The sequence below is a fragment of the Pelecanus crispus genome, chromosome 3 (genome assembly GCF_030463565.1).
Source record: "Pelecanus crispus isolate bPelCri1 chromosome 3, bPelCri1.pri, whole genome shotgun sequence".
In the NCBI taxonomy this organism is placed as follows: Eukaryota; Metazoa; Chordata; class Aves; order Pelecaniformes; family Pelecanidae; genus Pelecanus; species Pelecanus crispus.
Genome location: NC_134645.1, coordinates 57,958,570 through 57,982,361, shown reverse-complemented (window position 1 = coordinate 57,982,361; position 23,792 = coordinate 57,958,570). Strand labels below are relative to the sequence as shown.

The 23,792-nt window shown below is 35.9% G+C and overlaps 1 protein-coding gene across 6 annotated transcripts in view; it reads right to left on the bottom strand.

Annotated features, from left to right (window-relative positions):
* Nucleotides 1–23,792, bottom strand: part of STXBP5 (syntaxin binding protein 5) — a 113,759-nt gene that overhangs the window by 63,083 nt on the left and 26,884 nt on the right. For all 6 annotated transcript variants that reach the window (XM_075707198.1, XM_075707200.1, XM_075707201.1 and 3 more), the window contains exons 3-7: nucleotides 21,169–21,250; nucleotides 20,193–20,293; nucleotides 8,192–8,326; nucleotides 6,999–7,062; nucleotides 3,454–3,537 (exon numbers count right to left, since the gene is read on the bottom strand). In XM_075707198.1, the coding sequence (XP_075563313.1) occupies nucleotides 3,454–3,537; nucleotides 6,999–7,062; nucleotides 8,192–8,326; nucleotides 20,193–20,293; nucleotides 21,169–21,250 (466 nt within the window). The remainder of the gene's footprint in view (nucleotides 1–3,453; nucleotides 3,538–6,998; nucleotides 7,063–8,191; nucleotides 8,327–20,192; nucleotides 20,294–21,168; nucleotides 21,251–23,792) is intronic.

Here is a 23,792-nt window from a genome sequence, read left to right as displayed (position 1 = left end):
CTATGCACAGACGTATTCAAACTTACAAGGTTTGCTAGCAGGAAACAAAATGGCAGAGAGCTTTTTCTGCTCTGCACCACACTTACCAGAAGCAGAGGAGATCTCATGAGAAAGGCATTATTCCACCACTGCTAGACTCTGTGTGTGCACTCTTGAGCAAGGAAACCACTACATTGTCAGACAGTCTGAAGAGCTTCCTCAAACCCTAAGTTTTCATGTGCAATGGGTCTTTCCGACTGATACTTTTCTTGGGTGTACAGGAAGAGGAGAAAAGAGTTAATTATATCATGACTTGCTGTATTGTCATGCAGCCACAACTAACTATGGAAAGATACTGCTGGGGTTGCCAGGGTAAGACTGCCTTTTTGGGCAGCAACACAATCTTAGATTAGACTAAGCTAGTCAATAAAGGTCTTGGCAAGACATTACAATACTTCAATAAGTACGATATGTCACCCTAATTACTTGTTACTGGGGACAGAGGGGAGAAGGCGCTAAATAAGGAATCAATATGGCCACCAATTTTTTAGGCTCCTTCATTATAAAGGGAAAAGATGTCTTCCTGCGCCACTCAACAAGAAAAGATATTGCAGAAAACCATTCAGGAGCAAGCTTAACTCTAGAAGTTATGAATTGTGTTACATCCTGGCTACAACATCCTTGTAAAAATACTTTGGTTACTTCTATTATGTATCTTAAAAATCAGATTGTGTTGCATCTTCTTAACCAAGTTTTTAAGCTCTGAAGTCAGTATTACATGTTAAGAGAACAAAACTACTATTAGTCTCAGATGCAGAAAAAAAAGAAAAAAAATCAAGGTGCATCAGTCAAATTTAGAATGGACACACATTAAATTATTTCTGCCTAGAAACATCTACTAGTTACTCTTACCCAAAATCTTTGTTAGCTGTACCGTCCCTGTGTCTGCTCAATTCAGTCAATTTCCCTGGTCTCTGATTTTCCTTTCTACTTTAAAATCTATAAAAACTGTACTAGCCTGCCACTGAAAAGAACTATTTGCTTACTATACATATACAGACATTTCATTTTTGGCTAAGTATTTGAATTACTAAGTTATTCAACTAGAATGAACAGGTTACCTTATTATCAGAACTTCAACAATGACACTCAGCATTTTTCACAGTATCAGTTATGGTGTTACTTGTCTAAGACTCAAAGTTACCCAACTTTCCACAGTAACCTCTTTCAACATTAAGCAAGTGAGAATGCCAAAGGATCTGACCTGAGGTATTTCATTACCTTTTCTGCAATCAAAAAACAAACCGAACAACTAGATGCATTCATTTATAAACACTAAAGGAAATCTAAGATGAAACAGCTGAACTATTCACTGCTGTTTGCAACCTCTCAATCAGGGTTGGCTCAGGAAGATGACAAGCATGGAGTCAATTTTTAAACAAATGGACCACAAAACCCAAAGAAAAACAGAATAAGTACCACAGTGTCTACCCTGGGTAAGTTTCTAGAAACTGCAACAAAATCTTATTAATGAACAGAGTTAATCGACATATGGATGGAGTATAATACACCAGGTATACATGCTTTTGTAAAAGGAAATCATACCCAACAAACTTTGGAAAATATTAACAAGCATGTGGCTAATGGAAACACCAATTAAGCTGTCTACACAATTTTCAAAGTCTTTCAACAACATCTCTCAAAGGAAACTAAAACCAAACATACTAGAGATCTTTGAACAGATGAATAATTAGTTAAGGTATCAGGAAGTAAAGCAAGCTAGAATAAAGACAGGCTGGCAGTAATTGATTAGTTCATGGATGAAGGTAATTGGTAGAGACCCTCAGGGATCTGTGCTACTCAGTTTATTCATAAATAACTCTGAAAATTAGAACAAGCATATTAAGGTGATAAATCTGACAGTACCAAAGTATATCCAAGGTAGAAATCAGGATTCCAGTGAAGAACTGCAGAAAGACTTTAAAAATTTCATTGTCCAACTACGTAAACGTGAAGCAATGCATGAACATGCGGGACTTGTGAGCTGACAATTAACACTGAAGGATGAGACTCTAGTTTTATAGTAGGTTGTTCCAAGGAGTATCTGCTTAATTCTTGCAGCATCAAAAGGCTAATCCAGTATCAAGGTCGAAAGGAAAAAACAAAACCAAACGTAATTACTCCACATCATAAATCCAGCGTGCTCACATCTTGAATATACTATGTTGTTCTGTTTCTCTTTTACAAAAGAAAGATAAAATAGAATGGTTAAAAAACCCTAAAGTTAGAGAAGAACAAGAAGAATAAGAGGTATAGGAAGAACTTGATTGAGACTAGAAAAAGGTGATGGAGATACGAGTAAGTTTATGAACCAAAGTGACAGAGGGAATTAATTAGGTGCATGCAATGAAACTGGAAGGTATAAAATTGCTCTTCACATAACATTTTGATGCTTATGCAGACCTTTCTGAACACACAAAGAAACCTCATTCAGCTCTGATGTTCTAATACAGCTCTGATGATCTAAGGCTTAGGCTACTTCAGAGACTCCCCCTTCAAAGAAACTCTTCATCAGTAGAACTAAACACACACAAGCATGAGTACTGAGCCAGAACCGCCGGGGGAAAAAGAAAAAAAAAAACAAAACAAAACACCCCCACCACACCACAAAACAAACAAACCACAAATAAATCCTGTCTTGTGAAAAGTTCAGCAGAGAGCTAAGGAAAATACACCGCTGTGATACAAGAAACAGGCCTAGCTGGTACTGAACAATGATACAGACATTTTACAATCAATGACAAGTAATCACAACTAGTTTTATGTTATTTTAAATAAAATACATCAACTTGCATATTATATTGAATGATTTTTCTTAATCTCAGTCTTTTGAAAAGCCTACATTCTCTCAAGAATCAAGTTTTAAAGAAATAAATGCCATTCAATGCCATTGGTTTTTTCAAACCTCCCCCAGTATAATTTCAAACCTTGATCTTATCCTACAAAGAAAAGGTGTTTATAAAAATGTCCTAGTGAGACTATTTAGTGGTTTCTTTCCCCCTCCAACGCTTTTCAGAATATGTGAAAGATTCCAAATTACAGAAATGGCTAAATCATGTTGTTTCAACTGAAGACTCAAGCTCTTAGTACAGGTGAAAGTCACACTACTCAATAACAGAAAAAAGATCTGAAAGCTTCCCCTCCAGTCCCGGAAATTAGTAAAGAAATCTAATCCATGCCACCATTCATTGCTTCATGAACTTCAACTCAGCGAACATTTATTCAGTCTTAAGTTTCTATTATTCAAACTCTATGGCTCTTTTAGAGAAAATTTCAAGTACTTGCAATTTCAAAGAGACCTATTTAATTGATCCACTGGTGACAGAACCAGGAGATGAAAAAAATAATAAAAATCGCTATTAGAATAGCAAATCATATCCTTACAGTAAGTAATGCAGATGAAAAAAATGTTACCTCATCATGTGTGTATCTGTAATCTGCCTTCTTTGACTTCAGATCCCATAATACCACTGTTCCAGACTCAAAGCCAATCAGAAGCTGCAATAATAAGCAGATACATGAAGTTTTTATAAGGATAAGCAAAATAATACCATTTGCCATTCCTGTAGTTCTTGCCCCAAAGGGATGCAGCATAATAGTACATGTAGTAACTACAAGTAGTTATGAAGACAAAAATTAGTGAGAAGCAGTGAAGACCTCAATGTTAGAGAGGTTTACTTTGTATTTGTTGTCATTCTCCTAAACTTCCAGCTAATACAACTGACATTGACACAAAATTAGAAAGAAAAGAAATAATGCATTCTTCTGAAGAGTCCCTGGAAATCCCTCTGGGTTCCAGAAAGGACAACATTAAACTTTCCTAAGTGTATTCCTTCCTGAGTGAAAATGGGGGGGGTGGGGTGAGGGGGGTGGAAATGAGAACTTTTTATTGTGCATTTTCCTCACTGGAATTTGTTCTGCTTAGATTTGCTGGAAGAATACACTATCCTTCCTAAAGTTCTAGGTAATGATTCATTGTCTATAAAGTAACTATGTAATATAAGCTTTCTCCAGATGTTAATCACAAATGAGATAACTGGCTGAAGGAACACCAAGAACATTAGTTGTTAAGAGGAGGAAAGCTAGAGAGAAACAAGATAATTTTCCAAATGTTTTTATTAGAAGCAAGATTAAACCATTTCTGCAGGGAGTGAAGATTCAAATTGCTCACAGTAATAACAGTCTTGGCACTTGTTATATAGGAGAAGGCAATGCAGCTTCATCTTTCATAGTTGCTGGATCTACTGTGAGATCTTTCCTTTGATCAATGTTGCTACAAGAGAAGCAGCTCCTAGCATTAAGCAGCATGCCTTCACTCCCACTTCTTTTTCCCAGCATGGACATACAAAAAAAGTAGTTGGCTGCTGAGATTTACTCACTGTTGGAACAGCCTATTTCCTGTGAGCAAACTGAAGTGCCCTGAGGGGTGTCCTTCATATTACAAGTTAGAAAACAGAAAACACTGCCTTCACATGCATGCCATCGTAATCAAGGATAGAGATCTAAATCAGTATGGTCTATTGCCATAACTAGAGGTTTTGCCTAGACAGTCTTTTCAGCATGTTAAGATTTTCAAGGTGTACAGTTATTTCCAGTATGAAAAATAACAGCAGATCGCCTACCACCTTACAGATTAAATATTTGATCTATTTCAGTGCTATACAGCACTAAAATACCCTAAAAATAGCCACATTTGATCTATTAAAAGTGAACATTAGGGGTTTTTTTTCCCCTCCCTACAGTGTCATCTATACTATTATTTTAAATGATCTTGCTTATCATAAGCCATATTTTATAGTTTTCCTATTTTAACTTCAAAGATTAGAAAAATCACAGTGATTAGAAGGCTAACAGCATGAACAAATTTTAAAAGTGAGCACACAGGTGGTTCTTGCAACTGCACAGGATTTTCTCAGCAATATCTTTCTTATGAGAAAGAAGAGGATTGTGAGGTCAGATTCTAAAACACTGATTGATGGCCTGATTGATAAAACCAGTAATTCTTAAACTTTAATTAACAATAATTAAACATGGGGTGGGGTGGAATACACCAGAATTAAACAGATCATTTGTCTTTTCTGAAGTTACCGTAGCTTCATTGCATTCATATTCTAGGGTCCATGATTCTGGAAGGTGATTCTAACCTAATTCTACAGGGAAACCCATTAGTTATGCACTTACTGCAGTAACCTTCAACCCAATGAAAAAAAACCTCTACTCATGAAATTCTCCTTCTTGGACTGAAATCTCAGGTGTCTAGGATACAAGCTTTAACTAGTATGCTATTGAAACATTCAAACCACTGCTATCATCCCCTCTCTCTTCAGTTTTATCCACCACTAACATATCAAATGAAAAGCAAGTAAACCAAAAAAACATATTTCTCCTGCATATGTGGAACAGTAGTAGGCAAAATTATTTTCTCTCTCCTTGAAGATGCTTCACAAATGGGAGTTCAAAACTAAGATATTTCTGAGACGTTACACTAACAAAAATATTAATTCAGAATTTAATTTAATCTATTCAATCACTTATGCCCGATTAATCTAGAGCAGAGTCATTAATGAAAATCTGTTTAAAGTGGCATCAAGGCGTCTCTGGCTAAGTTATAACCATACTTTTGTCAGAGGTCTACATACTTTTGGAAGAAATACATGCAAGACTGCTGTTTTCAAATCCTTCTTTCATATTTTGCTTTATTCCTATTGTTAAAATTGAAGAAAACCCCTCCTGCTTACTCTTCTGCATGGACGAAGGGATCTGAACAAAAGTTGCAGTACACCACTGAGATTTGCTAAATAACTACACTGGGCACACAAGCTACAGAGGCTGAAGAACCTTCATCGAGTAGGTGAGTCATGTGATCCCATCCCAAGACTTGTAGAAGAGGTGTGTTACCCAAAACACAGACTTAGTCATGCAACCATGACTTAAGTGGGGAATACATGATTTGGTACTACAGTAATTGCTGTCACCTAGAGAAGGCATACTAACATTTTAACTCCTTGCTTTCTCTTTTAATTCATGAAGTCTTCACTGTGAATTAAAGTTACGCATTCTACGTTGGTTTTGCATGAGCTTCATATCAGATGTCCCAAAGCAAAGGGTAATACCTGTAGATCTACTTCAATAATACAGAAGGAACTCATGACCATTGAGTTCACAGCTCAAGTTGTTTTTTGTGGCTGCTATGTCACAGGACATAGAAATTGTCTTGCAAGGGCTTCAAGAATGCGTACTGTAAAACTTGACTTTGTCAAGATAAAAAGATGATTATGTTAACATTACCTCAAAAGAAGGAAAAGACAAGTCTAATACACAGCTCTTTCTTACATGTTTCAGTTGACTTTTCTGAAGTATCTAGCTATACTACAGACCAGTTAAAACTACAGGTTTTAAGCAATTTATTATAATCACTAGATGCTGTCTGCTAAATGAGAGTATGTCGGTTAGACCTCAAATCCCATAGAAACTGCTGCCTTGGATTAGCTAAACTAAAGATGAAGTACACAGTATTCTATATAAATATACTATATAAATAAGCATTTTAAAGTTGTGAAACAGCAACACCCAAGAGCATTACAAAGTTTATATAATTTCCATCTCACTATTTCTGCACTCAGGTTATGATTGGGTTTTTTGGTTACATCCTAATTTTTACCACCATAAGTAAAATTCTTCACTTTTATTTTCAAGAATTTTTGCAATTAAGCACTTTCAGCTGTATTTTCAAATGTTTCCGATTACAAGATGCATTCAGTTATTCCAGTAATGTGTCCTACAGTCATGTCCACACCTTGCTTCACATAATTTTCAGAGCCTAAAACCTTGACTGAGCCTCTCCTTATGCTTTCAACATTGTCCTCATCTACTTAATTGGTCCTTAAAAGCAGCATCTATACTTAAAAAAAGTCTTGCTTGAAAAATAATGTATTGAATAGTCTTTAAGTATATCCTACCTTTCCTTCATCCATTGGATTGTCACTAATGTGGACAATAGGTCCTGGGTGAGATTTGGACGACCTAAAGAAGAAATATTTCCATTTAATTAAAAAAAAAAAAAAATCCCCTGCCCAAAACCGCATCTGAAAGTGATTGCAAGTAATACAGATTCTGCATATATAGACTTCATGCAAGCAAGCTATTGACATTTCAGCATGGAGTCACTTTTACTTTTATCTTCAAGCCCATAAATACTTTCTGTCTATTTTTAGGCACTTAGTTTCTGTGTTTTTATAAGGATTGACTTAGTTACTGCTTATCTGAAACACAGAAAAAACATTGCCATTAGCTTTACAGTATCTATCTTAATGCTTGTTGTTACAGAATTGTCACAGTTGGATAAAAGTGTTTATTTTTATGCTGGAAAACAGGTCTTGCCATTATTCATAAACTGCCCAAGCTGGGCATTGTTAAAACAACACAGAGTTAAGATTTTACATTGACTTCTTGCTATTGAAGAAGATGGACTAATGAAGAGCAGTGTTTGTTTCCACCGCCTTCAGCAAGTGATGGACTTCATGTATGTTTTGGAAATAGATGGAACATTCTGGGAATAAACTAACAGCACAGGAGCAGCAGCACACAAGTACATGTCTTCACCCACAAAACACTATATTTATATACACAAATTTATTATTAAAAAGGAGAAGCAATGACAATAGCTGTAAAATATACTTCGCTCTTGGAATAGCCTTATTTAAATTTATATTTTCAGCCAGCAATTTCATAATCAGCATGCATCAGCCCTCTTACAATGCATATCTTTATACTTTGGGCTTTAACCCCAAAACTGGAGAAGTGACATCCCTGCCCAAGTACCAGCCACATCATATTTCAACATATATTATTCTTGTAGTTCTTTATCACCACAGATAATGATTTTTAAGTCTATTTTGTCTATTTATGTCTATTCCAGGCATTATGATAAAATAGTGTTATAGGCAGAAACATAAATATTAGCATTAATACTTCACACTTATAAGAATAAAACATATTTACATGACTATGTACTTTGATCGTGTATTTGGTGTAGTAAGACTAATATGGAAAGGCCACTCTAGGTAACAATGATGTTTCTGCAACTGATGTTAATAACATCTGGGACACTTCTGTTCCCTCCCCTCAACAGAAAATACTTGATTAGACTCACAGTTCAATGGCTTTATTCCACATGATGACATAGCCTGAGAGAGTAAATGATTCCACATTGACAATGTGAATGTTTCCTCTTTCGGTGCCCACATATAGCCATTTACTTTGGAAGGGCAGATGACAAAATGTTATCCTGAAAGAGAAAGCCACCAAAAAAAGAATTAAAGTCTTCTAGATATCCTACACTTCAAGATCTATGTTGCCAAAAGGTAGAAGAAAGGCAATAGGTAAACAGGAAGAAATAAGACAAGTTACAGGTAGAGAAAAGTAGAAAAGCCAGTACATGACAAAAGTAAGAGATGCACAGACAATGTAAAAAACTTAGAGTAAAAAACAGAAACCAAGGTATTCTAAAACTATTAAGTCATTCAGATAAAAATCACACAGCCACCTTTGAAATTATCATACTGAATGTATTTGCTCAAGATTGCTGTCATTTTAAAGTTAACATACAATATTCCTATGTTATAATCTCCAAGTCTCCCTCTGAAACCTATCTAGTTTCAAGTTTTAAAGAATAAAGAATTTTTAGAAGTAGCATTATGCAGGTTAAGCTGGTTTCAAGTGAGGAGACAAAGGCAGAAAATAAAGCATAAGAAATCTAAGTTTACAGGTAACCCGAAGTATCCCCTAAAGAGCAAACCTAAAACCATTCCTAAACAATTATAAAAGTAGTTTAAATTTGGGGCTATTATTTTACTTAAACTGCATTTTAATTTTGTGCCTTAGAGTTTTCTCTTGTTAGAAAGAAGTACCCGAACAAAACCCAAAAGCTAATGACTGTTTGTAGCAGCAGAGGACTCTTCTTTGACCATAGCTCCAGCGCAAGTATTAGTATTTGAAAGCTTGGTTATTTCTGTCCTCTTGGGTCCTGCTTATTGTTTACTATTTCTTCAAAATTGATAAGGAAATAAAGTCTGTAGGAACTGAAGCTTCTAAAGGATCTGATTTTTCTACACAACAGAAATACTAACTTGAAATTAGACTAGAAACTTTCTGGAAACTCTAAGCCATTTTAATCTGGCAAGGTCCAATACTGAAAGAAATTGCTAACCTACTTGGACTATCAAACTTGGGCTTTCAGAAATGTTTCAGTGATAAGGTAAAATAATTATTCAATGGAAATTTGTTCTGTCAGCTCTAGTTCTTAGCTTTACAGATTTTTTTGCTCTTGTTTTCTCCCAGTTGGGCTCCCTTCTTGCCAAATCCATGCATTATTTCACAAGACTTAATAATTATTTATGCAAAGAACAGCTTTAGATCCTTTGCATTAGATGCTGTATATACACACTTCAGCACAAAAGCAAAGGCTAACAGTAGCAATAAAAAAAAAAATAGTTAATGGCTGAAGAGATGTTAATTTGTATTACAGGTTTCAGAAGTTAAGGCTTCTGTAGTAACACTACCTGGATCAAAAGTGTACCACTTTTTATATCACTAATTTCTTTCCAGTTAGGGAATTCAGTTTGCTCAAGCAAATCTTTAATTTATCCATTTTCTAACTTCCTTGATTTCTTGTGCTTGAATATTTAAGCCAAAAGGCTTCACTAAGTTTTTTCACTGATGTTTCACAGAAAAAGGACTATATACGAGATTTAAAATGCTCTTCCAAGTCACTGAACTTACAGAGATTGCAAAATTTTTACTAAGCATGGTAATCTGCACCACAGGTTAAAAACTTGAGTTTCCCCAACATCCTTGAAAAAAATATTTTATTGGAAGCCAAATCACATACGTACACTCACTTCCTAGGCAGGCCCCAAATCCTTACTGCCCAGTAACAGAGCTCTCCTGCTACAAGCAGGTCATGGGGAAGGGGAAAGAGATGCAGCATGAAAACATAAACCCTCAGCGCTCTGCATAACTACAGCTTCTTTCTCTGCCAGGACTCCACATGCCAGAAGCAGCTGGCAGCCAGATCAGTTGGATCTAAAAAGGTGTCCTAGCAGCCAGAAATAATATTGAGGAGCAGGGTCATGGGCCTATCTGTCTTGATCTGCGAGTTAATATCATCATTTACAGTTGTCCAACACTTTCATTATAAAAACCAATCTATTTCATGTCATTTAAAGGTGAGTAAAAGTTGGGGCTGCAACTTTGATTGCTATAGCAAAAGGGCAACACTTAAAGAAGGGTCCAACTCCTCAGTACTCTTGATACTCTTCTTGAATATGCAGCCATATTCAATTTACTGTCTCCTCTGTGCAAGTGAGATTAATTTTGTCAAGAGTTAGCAAGCAGTGAAATGATTCCACACCAAGAGAAAATTAGAGTTGAACAAGTAACTTCACAAAATGTTTACAAACTCTCAAAGGCAGGAGATTGAAGAGACTTCAAAATTGTTAAGTATAGGCACATATAAAACAGGGTTCTTAACCTTATCCTTCAACACGTGCTCTCACCAGTCTTCTACAATCAGAAAAAAAGTCTTGTATGATTTTTATATAACCTAAAAAAATATTCTTAGAGCTTTTATGTTTCACAGAACAACTGATGACTAGTTAAATCCAGAAAGATTTTGTCATGCTGAGCCTGCTATAATGAAAGAATAACCATTTCACCTTGAATGTGGTAAATGTTACTCTATTTGCAAATATGATTTTATTTGCCATTTCTTTATTTTCTTAATAGAAAAAGTTTGTCTTCCAACTTTAGACAAAAATATAATTGAATTTCTGAAAGTGATTAATTTCAGATAACTGCATTTATCTCAGCAATTTACAGAGTAACATTTCCAACATTAAAGTCCGTGTACTGAGCTTCTCTCTTCAGTGATTAAGGTTTCACCTTAAACTATGAGGATTTTAAACAACATTAGAAATGTTACAGCCCTCTTAAAAACTAAAATTCAGTGAAGCTATGACCATCTGAAGGACCAGTGACAACATACTAGCATGTCAACATACAAGCTACATTCAGTAGCCTCGCTTGCTCCATTGAAAATTGGACTGAAGATTAAAGGGATTCAAACTTATTTTGGAGGATGGAAACAAAAGGTCAGGATCTTCTTGATGGCAAGGCAATACCTGTTTATTTAACACTTGGCCAAGGACAGCTTTTTTTTTATCCTGAAAAATGCAGCTTTTTTTCTTTCAGAAACCTATCTTTCTGCCACCACAAGATTAGAATAATATACTCCATCCATAACATATTTTAAGATCAACAGAAGTGGAAGTTGCCATATAATGCTCTGGCCATTTCTACAACTCAAGCATTCTTCCCGCCCTCTCCTTACCCACAAATGGATACGTACATAAGTGTGGAAAATACAATCAATTGTTGGAAACGGATTGCAAAGACTACAGATACATTCAACCCAAGTAAAAAATTTTAGCATGTCTTTCTTGCACACAAACCCCAACTGCCTGAAAACTATGTATCAGTCAAAAGCAGAGTACCATACTCTTCCTCTCCTGTATCAAGCCATTCTGGCCAAAAGTACTAGAATAGAAGCATCTATAAAAAAATAATATACCAGTTCTGTGCATCTAAAGAGATAGCCTGGGACTGTCTGAGCCAGTGATCACAGAAAGCAGGCTTTTGCAGGCAGCTCTTCCATGGCACAACAGATTCCTCAAGGAAATCTCCAAGGAAATTTCAGCTACCTCAGTAAGTACAGTACATTTTGTGAAGCAGATTGAACTTTTAGCATAATGCAAGTATTGTGCACAGCACTTTATTCCAAATATTTCACTTCCCCATACCTGTACAAAGAAAAGAAAACCTTTATAGAAAAAAAACAATGCTTTAAAGAGATTTCTTTTTTTAATCTGAAATCTACAGTTTAATTTTAATATATGCTAACATCACTGCTAAAATGAGGTACTGTTATGCAACCCCAAAACAGTCAGGGTAGTTCTAAACTCTGCTGTAGCTGTACTTTTCCCTAAGCACAAAATCTTCTCCCTCACTGCATACATATTTGCAAAACTACTCCTTCCTGTTGCCCTCTTCCAAAAAACAAAAAAAAAAACCAAACAAAAAAAACCCCAACCCACAAGAAGTTTTACTTTCTTGTGAAATGAATTTGTAAGAGTTGAACCAATAAGTCAAGAAAACAAAATTATATACAGAAAACCCAGTGGTTTTTTCCAAAGCAGTGGAAAACATTGATAAAAGAAAAACCTTCATAAAATATTTCTTGGTCTTATTGTACATAAAATATAATTTGTGCTATTGCTTATGTGAGAGTATTAGCAGTGACAGGAGAGTCTTTAAGAAGCCATTTGTAAACCTACTGAAGGGATTTCCTTTCTTAAATCCAGACCATGTGTCTTTTCTGATAAATCTGTCAAAGTTAGTTAAGAAAAATCTTAATTGTGGTTGTTTCACAATGTACATCAAAATAGTTATTATAGCAAGTGATAGTACTCCGTAGAGGAATTTAATTACAGAAATATCAGAGAATACAATTTATTAAATTAATATGTAAGTCACAGAATTAGGCTTTTAAGGGAGATATTAAGTAAAAATGACAGGCTGTTATCTTGAGTATATTATTATGACAACAGAAATCCTTCTAAATTAATCTTTACCTTTCCTTAGTCTACTGCATTATGAAGTATTATATGTTCTTCAGAATTTTCCGCTGCTTTCACAAAGCACAGTGACAAATACTTTGATGAATGACAAACACTGGTAACAGATTTTAAGTGACTAAAACTATTTCTAGAACATTGGGCTATCATTATGGGTCTGCAGTTACTGTAATTACACTAGCTGCTCAGATCATTGTTGTACATGCAAAATAAAAATTTCCTAAGAAGAAAAGTGTTAAGCTACCAAAGTTGTATTCTGCATACCTCCGTCTTCAACCTTTCACGCATGAGATAGCCACCATGTAAAATTCAGAAACTTAAAAGTTTAATTCTTATGTTAGTCTAGACTCCATGTCCATGGTCTCTTATCAAGTCTTCAATGGGCATAAAACGTCAGTGTCATAATGACATACTGATGGAAGCAAGCAGTGGCTGTGATTTTGCCAGACTGCTGCAAGGGGTCTATTTCCAGATCTGGTAACTGCAATAAGTTTAAAATACCTACCTGTACAAAAAAGGCCCGAAGGGACAAAAGGCACATGCAGAGGAAGAACTCCTCTTCAATGCATCCCAAAACTGTCCCCACAAAAGACTATGTGGATAAATGCAGTATATCATAGAAACTGGACCAGGTACATCAATTCCATTTATATCCCATAACAGCACTCCAAATGATGCTTCTCCAAATACATTCACTTGAAAGGCTGCCTGTAAAGGCAGCTGAGAAGTACCTATGCTCAGTATCTGAGTTGTGGTGTCTACTAGTGATGTCAAGATAGAGTAATGAGGAAGCTAGAGCCAAGAACAGAAATACAATTGTCACCACTGATGCAATCAATACTAGGGCCATTTAGATCATCTTCCAGAAAAAGGCTCAATTTTAGAGGTTTTTCAGGTTGCTGCAGGTATTTGTATTTTTACACTATAATTTTCCTAATATATTTCATGGCTTACATGTTCTTTCCCCTATGGAGTCACATTTCACCTCTCCATTTTAAGATGGCTTTTCAAGCTTCAGTTGTACTTCACTCAGAAGGGGTATCCATGGTTTTTATTTATACACAAACAGAAAAGGGCTGCTTCACTGTTTGTAATGCTGACAAAAGACAATGCACACATGCCTTTTGAGGCAGGTGATTTGAAAATTAAGAAAGTTTTTCAATATTGAAGGAATTCACACCAAATACTCTAAAGATTTGAGGATCTCTTACCACAGATAAAATCCCCTGCACTACATATTTATGAGCTCCTGTTGGTATATCTGACATGACTCAAAGTAGCCAGACCTTTGGCATCAGAAGTCTCTTGGGTAGCTTGCTCTAACACATACGGTTCAGGTTGAACATTTCATCTGGGAAGTCACACACTACAACTTTAAGAAATGGCCATGTCAGGATATAGATTTCCCATGGGAGACAGAAGAATTATGTTAATCACTAATGGTGATACAGTCTGTCAAACAGGCAGGGCTTAAAGACTAGAGGTCGAATTCTGTCCAGAAATGTGGCAGTTGGCTATTATGTCCCTCATACCACTGTGAAAGTCATCAGTGTGCAAGGAAAACTGCTAACAGGACAATGGAGACAGTTTGTTTTAAAAACTGTTTCTTAGAAACCTGAAATCTCAAGAGTAATAGGACTCAGCACTTCGGTTCTGCCTCAGTGTGAAAGGCAGCAGAAGGCAACTGATACAACTGCAGTTCCATCAACCGCCCTGACACATGGAACTCCGCATGCATGCGCGGCCTCAACAAAACATTTGTCAAAGGAATCTGATCTTTCAGGAAAGAGACATTCACATCTGCAGCAAATCCAGACAGTCAAAAAGTTCATTTTCTCCTGCTAACTTCCTGAAACAAGGTAAAGCTCCTTCTGATTACATCATCTAGTGGATCACCATTGAGTAACATTTTTAAGCCCACCAGGTAAAAGAGTACTTTATGTGACACCATAAAGGCAAGCAGACCCAGTAATCATTTCCTTCTGCTCTCAAGAAAAAAAAGACAGTTTAAAAAGTGTAAAAAACTTAAGTTATGTGTGAAAAAACTTAATTGCGTTGTATATTAAACTTGTACTTGGTATATCATCGACTCTGCAAAGACTCCAAATATTTAACTTCTTAGAAGTACTGTTAGGATATGTATCTGTAATCCTTCTGTTAGTTATGCTATAATCCTACCGCAAAACACATAGGGCAAAGGGGAAAAACCCAGCCCTCAAGCAAAGGTTGGAAGTGAAACAGTGACACTGAGGCACAGAAAGGGGAAGAAAAATAAGACAACCAAAACCCCACAAACAATGTCTATCATCACCTGCTCTCACAGGCAAGAAAACCTGCATGTCCTTCTGCTATCCACAAAGTGGCAGAATTGGTCAGTTTATAAATTTAGTGAGGTGGAAGGAAAAATTTTCTCACAACTAGTGTCTGCTAATGCATGGGCTAGGTATAAAGTTACAGTATCCAACAAGGTATGTGTCATAATAAAAGTTAAAAGTCTGGTTTATTAATAAGTAAATACAAGTGGGATTTTTCACTCACTGTAGACAGTTTGTGTTTTAAACACAATGCTAAAGTTGCTGTTTACAGCAGGATACAAAACCAGCAATACTTAAAGCTTAATTTTGTAACTCTGAATTGTGCAGTTTCATGCTGAGGAAAACTATTTAAATCCCACAGCACAGAAGTTGACCTATTAAAAATTAAACTGCTATCAATGCATTCAGTGATCGATATGCAAAGCACTCACACACTAAACACTCAGTTCTATTTTTATGCTATAATTCTGGTTCTTGTCTTTATGCTAAGTCACAAAGAAAGTAAACTTTTGGCATTAGAACAGGGAACCTCAGCTCAGGAAGGATGCAAGTCTTAGATAACTAAACACATTTTTCATAGTTGTATGTAAAGCTGATGGGTTTGGGGTTTGGTTTGCAGCAAAGGAGACTCAAATTTGTCATCCCACGCCACTTTTTTTCTTTCTTCTTTTTGTGGGTTTTTTTTTTGTTTTTTTGGGTTTGTTTTGTTTTGTTTTAAGTCAAGTTAGTCTGTCACCTCACCCTGTCTTAAATTGGTTCTGTGAAAGTCCCTGGCTCATTAGTGATGTGTGTTTGACCTTTCACACCTTAGATCAGCACGAAGTTTAATAGTTCCCACATGGCAAGAAAACTAATGCCAGATTAGATATCTATCTCACAACACGCTTTCAATATTTACTCTAATAAGAACTGTTAACTAAGCTTATTTCAGAGTTAATCTAGCCTAACATTAGCATTTGCTACTAAGTCAAAACAAATTTGTCACACAACAATTTTATTATGTGTAGGATATTTATACAGGTATGTAGATGACAAAAAAACTACACGGTGATTCACTGAAGAAGTCTTGGAGAAGTACAAAACCTAGGATACTAAATAAGTTCACACACTGAACTATGCATTCTGCAAAGAGGTACTATACTTATACATGTTTAACTTGCATGACAAGTCATGAAAGCAACCCCCTTCATGTAAGCATCATTATGTGTTTTTTTCCTGGCCCCTACACACTGCTTCCAACAGTCAAGGAACAGTGGCCAAGCTTAGTATAACATTAGTTTAATATCTTCTAACTTTTGTTTGGTAACTAGAACACGAAGCAGCTGCAAAACCCAAATGCAACAGGAACAAAAGGGTAGAAAACTTGCAAAACTAGCTCGTTTTGCACTGTGCTTCTCACATCGGCCAGTAATTTCAACTAACAGATTTGTTATACATAAAAGACTACTTCAATCACCAGTTCAGAAGGAATCACTAACCATCAGTGGTACAAAAGGCAGTCAACTGCTATGAGCTATGAATCTATTAAATGGCCAGTTTCTTATCTACAGATACTCAACTCATTTAAAGATGCAACAGAAAGCAGCATCCTTAAAGACTCTTGGCCACTACTTTTAAAGAAATGTTTTGATGAAATCTAAAAAAAACTGCAAGTTACCGAATGAAGACTTCCTCCACAGCTCAGAACAAAGTCTGGAATGGGCACAGAGTTATTTTAAAAGAAAAAGCACCTTTCTGACCAGTCCCTGTTCTTAAAATTCATGAGTAGAAAAAGTAAGAATTCACAACCCTTTCCAGTCATATACTAGAAACTGCATTCTGAATTAATTTAAAGGTATTTAATACTCTAATTCAATTTTCAGGTAAGTATACAAAATACTTAACACATGACACAAGCATTTATAAACAAGCTATGTCTGCTTTTTGTTCCTTATTTGAAAGATGTTCAAAACAGGCCTGAAAGCAAGCTAGCCAGACTAGATTACCACAAGGAGAAACAAATATGAAATCTAGAAATAGCGTTGTTAAAACATTGGGCAGTAATTCTTCCATGTGGCTAAAAGCAGGGAATTAGCCAGAGCTGGTAAAAGACTGTGCCAGGAGAATACAGAATTCATTAACAAGTCATAGTTTTATCATTCATTTTTTTAATTATTTTTTTTTTTAAACATAGCTCAAGAATAGTTTTTGGGACTAGAATATCCTTTAATCTGGGTAGCTAACTGCTACAGTTAGCTTTCTATGCTACAACCAACCTTCTAGTTCACATCTAATTCTTACACATTAAACTTGGATTTGGAAACAAAATCTGAATAAAAATTGGCCCACGACATGTTGAGCTCAACTCCTATTAAAGAGGACACGTACTGCTTTTCTGCAATGTCAACACACTTCCAGGTACTCCCAATCAGGTATATAATTTTAAACCTTAGCATCTACAAAATCCTAGAGCAAATACCGATATAACTGGAATAGTTGCTTCAGTCATGTAGTAAGATTTGGCTTTGTTTCCTATCCATGGACATTTTTTCCAGTTTGTTAACTTATTTATTCTTTTACCCAAACTAATTTCCAGGATATTGAAGTTCCCTACACAAGCTGGCAAATTAACGTATCATTAGAGAAGATATTGCTACAAGCCTCTGTTGTAGTATTTAATAGTTTAAGTAATTCCTGACTGAGAAGTTAGTTATCCCTATAAGCAAATCTTAATCCTACAACATAAATTATTTAAGAGATTTCATTAATTAGGCATCTAACAACTTGGCGCTTGTGAATTGAGGAGACTCAGTTTTATCCATGAACACTCTTCTCAGTAAATGTAGTAGTTAATATACATCATAAAACTGACCTAAGCAAAGCTCATTTACTTCAAATTCACTATCAAACCTATTAGATATAATTAATTACTAAGAACTCTTAATGTTATAAAGACGCCTATTTAGAATTATCAACAGTGAATTTGTGCAATTCTCTCAAGTTCAGAATCAAAGTAATTCCCTAGTAATGAGATTACCCTTTATTTTATAAAGCTTTATTTTATAAACTAGTCAAAGGAAAACAGAATATTTGAAAACAGTTAACAGTCATCCAGCATGACTTCATAAGTGGCTATGACAATGTATAGTTCTGGGATCTTAAGTGTTCTGGCTACTTCTATACGCTATTTTAATAGATACTTTAAGATTAAAATTACTAGAGGAATAAGCTCTTGGCTCAAACAATACCTTCACCATTCTTGGTAACTATGGTGTTCTCATTACCTATTTTAGCAAGGCACAGGTTCTCCTAGAAAATCAGTACTCTGTCCAAAATTAGTAACAAATGCAACCACTAGACTCCTTTCCACCCCCGCCCCTCTTTCTAGTAAAAGTACACACAGTTCAACAACCTGTGACAGGTTTTGCTAGTGAGACCACCACATTTACAGGAAAATGATGGTTTAAAATTTCCATTCTGTTTAACGAAAGATATCCATACATCTAAGACTCTAAGTCAGCTTCCAACAGATTTGCACAATCAGAATCACCTCCTTGGATATCTATTTTAAAGCATTAGTTAGAAGCCAATGTCCAAGTGTGGTTTCAGGCTGCAAATCCAAATTTTATATTGACACTTAAGTAGGTGCTATAGGTAAGAGAAAAGTCATTTAAGAAAGAAGGGGGAAAGGAGAGGGAGAAAATTTGTTTTGGATACACCACTGCATCTCCTATAGTTGGACAATCCTTGTGAAACTAGAGGTTGCAAATTGCATTTCTCTCCATTTGCCTCTTATGCTGCATAAAGGAACACTGTCACTCCCTTGGTGCAGAGAATTTTTCTCTGTCAGAGCTTTCTGTTTGGCACATAACAGTTTAGAATCACAGAATGGTTTGGGTCTGAAGGGTCCTTTAAAGACCATCTAAGTCCAATCCACCCGCTGTGGGCAGGGACATCTTTCACTAGATCAGGTTGTTCAAAGCGCCGTCCAACCCGACCTTGAACACTTCCAGGGATGGGGCATCCATGCCATCTCTAGGCAACCTATTCCAATGTCTCACCACCCTCACAGTAAAGAATTTCTTCCTTATATCTAATCTAAATCTACCCTCTTTCAGTTTAAAACCATTACCCCTTGTCCTATCCCTACAGGCCCTAGTAAAAAGTTTATGCACAGTGATCATAGAAACAACTTCAAAAAGGACTTAGAATTACTTAGTCCTCTACCCTCCCAAAAACCTGTAATCTGCATTTATGTTATTCCTGACGAATTTGTTTATAACCTGCTCTTCAAAACCACAAGGTTACTCTGTAACCTGCCCAACAGTCTGTGTAGCACTTTATGTCATTACATTAGAAGGTTTTACATAAATATTTAACTTAACTCTTTCTATTGCTACTCATTACTTAAAGCTTATTACTTCCTGCCCTATTCAACAGAGGTACAAGTCACAGATTATTCTCTGTTCTTGCTAGTACCCTTTCAGCTCCCCAAGTAGTCCACCTCTGAAGCAGGCAGCTCAAAAGCAGACATAGCATTCCAGTTGAGACTGGAAAAGATGGGGTACTTCCCAAAAGGGAAGGACTATTTGTTATAAAAAAAAGGACACACATTTTTTTTGCAAAAATTTAACCAACTGACTTTTAGAAATTTAATCTAAAATGTCTCCCTAGCTCGCTTGCAACGCTGTTACTTGAGTCTCAAAATTGTTAGTCACAAGGCATGTTGTTTTCAGCTTCTCCGATACACACATAGGAGCTCTAACACTGCAGAATTCCAATTTGTCATCAAGGGGAGAAAAACTTCCAATTAAAAAATTAAACTAGCTTTCCTGTTGTCTTGTTGGTACACACATACACACACTCTTTCTTTTGTTCCAAAATTCCTAATGGACATACATTGAAAGTCTTCTATCCCACCACATTTTACAGATGGGGAAAATTGATGTTCAGCAATGCAATATGCAAAGTGACAGAAAAGTCATCTCAGTTTAGCTCACTAGTGTGTCTACTCACACATACTTTGGGCCCTAACAGCCTGCAACTCAAATCCAATGTAAATCCAGTTTCAATTATTTAACAAGTTGCGAGTTGGACTGCATTAATAAATCTGATCCTACAATAGCACATAGTGTGATGGTAAGGGGCAAAGCAATCCAATCCCTACCGTTCTCGGTTAAATTTGAGTGAATGAAGTATAGCAGGTCTCTTCTGACGTAAGTTCCACAGGTGTAAGGTATCATCAGCCAAGGCACTCACAAGAGCTCCCTGTGAGAAAGAAAAGGTTTTAGTCAGCTTATTTTCATACCTTTTATAACAGTGTATCATCATAGTGGAAATATATTACACATTTGCTACCAGGATGAAAAAAATACTTATAAGCATACACATCAACACCATAGCAGAGATAAGTTTTAAGTAGCAGTAATGAGATAACCCATGTGATCACATGTCATTCAGCTCACTCACATTTGGTTCAGTGCTATACTGAGGGGTGATGGGGAAGGAGAAGCTTTTTCCGGTGTGTGCTCATCAGTTCCCTCATGCCCACCTCTGTAGAGAAATTAAGCAATGAACTCAACTGCTAGTATCTATGTGATGACAAAGCTAGTGACGTTTGACTTCACCATTCCTCTGAGCTAGAAATCCCTCTATAAATCTGGCCCCAGATAGATCAAGACCAGCACTACTGTCAGATCTTAGCTGCTACACCCCTGGAAAAACACACCTGGAATTACTCAGGGATCAGATTAGGGATCCTTGCTCAGCTCATGTCTAAAACAGTAACTCCATCAAAATAAAATTAAGTACCTACTGAAACTGTTAGTTAGAAAAATCTATGTTAGAAAACATACATTACTACTTCAAGAGATAACTTGCAATGTTCAGTGACACGAATAAATATTCCTAGGAAAAGAGTTCTTGCTTATAGCAAGAGTACTCTAGAGACAGAAGATATTTTCAGCAGTTAGTCAAGCATTTTCTAAAATTAAAAGTTAATTTATTTATAGTTGTTATTACTGTTTGCCATTCATGCTAAGAGTCACTTGTGTTAGCTGATTTTGATGCTTGCTTAATGAGAAATTGAAGAAAATACACTTTCTCTTATCTGAATTACAGAATATGTACATCATTTTACTAACCTCATTAATCAGGAACTGAAGCTGGATTACTGCAGCTCCACTGTCATGTTGGCAGTAGCATTCAACTCCTGGCCGACCAAAGCTGGAATTGGTACCATTAAGGAAAAATTGTTGTATGTAACAAGGGGAAAAAAAAGCCAAACACCATAACCAACATTGTCACTATCACTAATAGCACATTCAAACAGGTTAACATCCTGCTTCTAGCTAGTGCAGTCAACACATTTAACCACATAGATCTGAGCGATCACCAAAAAAAAATTTATAAACACCACAAAGTAACACAAAGAAGTTAAAAGGCCCATCTTATTTATCCCCATGGAATATGAAAATTATGTATAATTGCTTAACTTGTAGTTAGTTAAGGGATTCTTCATCAATAAGAACATAATGGAGAACGATGAAGCAGTTATTTTAGTAGTGTTACGTATCAGGACTAGTATAAAAGGAAGTTAATCTAAATAAGCATCATCATCAAATGACCACATTTTTCAAGTGCTAAAGGAGCTCTCTCTCCTTTTTAAACACTACTTACAGATGAAAGAAGAGCTGAATAATGCAAGGCATGTTAAAAAAAAAAAATCTGCTGTGACAGAGATAAAAAGATCAGTAGCCAAAATATGGAGGAGTCAATGGGAAATTATGTATAATGTAAATTTCCAGGATCTCTGTTATCAAGACTTCTTGGATTCACACCAACTATGAGATAACAAAAGCTTGTTCATTTTCCCTCCCACACATAAGTCAGTCCTATACTTCCACAATTAATATCAAAAAGAAGCAGCAGCAACACAGATTCTTTCAATTCTTCATACCTGATTCACTTATTAGTTGCAAAGATTCTGTATTTCAAATGCAGTTATCCCCTTTCTTCTAATATGAAATGAAGGAAATTCTCCAACCTCTAGGAGACAGATCAGAAATAACACAAGTCCAGATGAATTATGCAAAGCGGTCAGTATTTCATCATTATAGTATGCCCAGGGTTTCTAGAGTATAATTTGTCAAAGAGCTGAACACCTCTTCTTTTAAACAGGCACCTTAGTTTTTGGAAGAAAGGAAATCATTCCAAAGATGTATGCAAAACAGGGAATATAATGTACAATTTGTTCTCTCAGTATACACTAGAAATTACTACAACAGTACAATTCTCACCCATTCTGCAAGTTTTCAATTTACTGAGAAACTGTTGATCAAATCCAAAGTGGATACAAATACTCTTAAAAATATACGCATTCACACTAGAGACAGTTGAAAGGCTGAAGAGACTACTAGGTTGCACACAAATCAAAACTCAAACATATTTCCTGCTCAACCTCTAAGCTGGCGAGATAAAATGTAAGTAGAACTACAATGGGAACAAGTCTGCTTCAACACACCACAATATTTTAACTTTTAAACTTCAACCACGTTCTTCTCCTAGACTAACAAATCTGTAAAACATCCAGCTAAGTGATGAGATATATACTAAACAGATGTTGCATAATCCAGCAAACTTAATACCCGCTTTCTTCCCTGAACAGAATTAGTAATTTAATTTTGTTCTGGCATGGAAGGGCTTAAAGAGCCAGCTTTCCTCACCTGTTTTTTTTCCCTTGTATTTTAAATTCTTATCAATATGTTTCCTGTAGAAAGAAGTCATCTGTACTCCACTGACAGTTTATAGTTCTTAAAAAAAAAAAAACAAAAACGGAGCTTAAAACTTGAGGGGGGGGGGGAGGCTGTCCCCATAGATGATACCTTCCTACACAAACTCAGAATACTTTTAATGTAAAATCATTGCTTTTGCATTAACTATGGATTGACTACACAGACTGTCAGATTGGAAAAAGTATCCCCACAACAAATACCAGAAGCTTCAGAGTGGACTTGCTTCAGTCGTGTGCATGCTTCTGCATTCACTTGAATTAATAATTATTCACAGAAGTAGAGAAAAAGCAGTATCTGAAAGTGAAATTCAGATATTTACAGGAACTGAATTTTAAAACTTGTTATTTATCTGCACTGACACAAGCAGTTTTCTAACAAAAGATTTCCCCAGCCGCCCCCCCCAAACATCAGCTTCCAACATAATTAAATGTAACCCTTGTTCGTTCACCCATCCACAGTTTATTTAGAATTGAGGCTTTAGCGCTACCTTGCCTCAAAACAAGAGTATGACCCAGAAAAAGAGAAGCCCATGGATTCCTCAAGTTACTCCAACCTTCAAATTCTATCCCGCAAATATTTTCTTTAAGCATACCTGATACAGATATCTCTGGAAGCACTGTTATAAGTAGTCAGTAAAAATTTCAATGTTAAGAATACTTGAATGTTTCTTTAAACAAAAAAAAAAAACTTTTGCATTTTCCAGGACACCTGCACCTGTTCTCTCTCCAGAAATCAGTAAATATGCAGCACTGGCAATAAGTTTACACAAGCTTTAAACATTCAGAGAAGTTTCTTGTTTTTGACAAATTAGTGGAAGCCTCATATGCAGATCTGAAAAATAGAGTTTGACCTCTTTTATAGTGCTTACTGTTATTAAAAAAAAAAAAAAAATCCTTGCAGCTAGTCCCATTTAGTTCCTTTACCCAAGGATTATGTCATCTTCACTTTTTCACCTAGTAGCTAAAATTATTCTT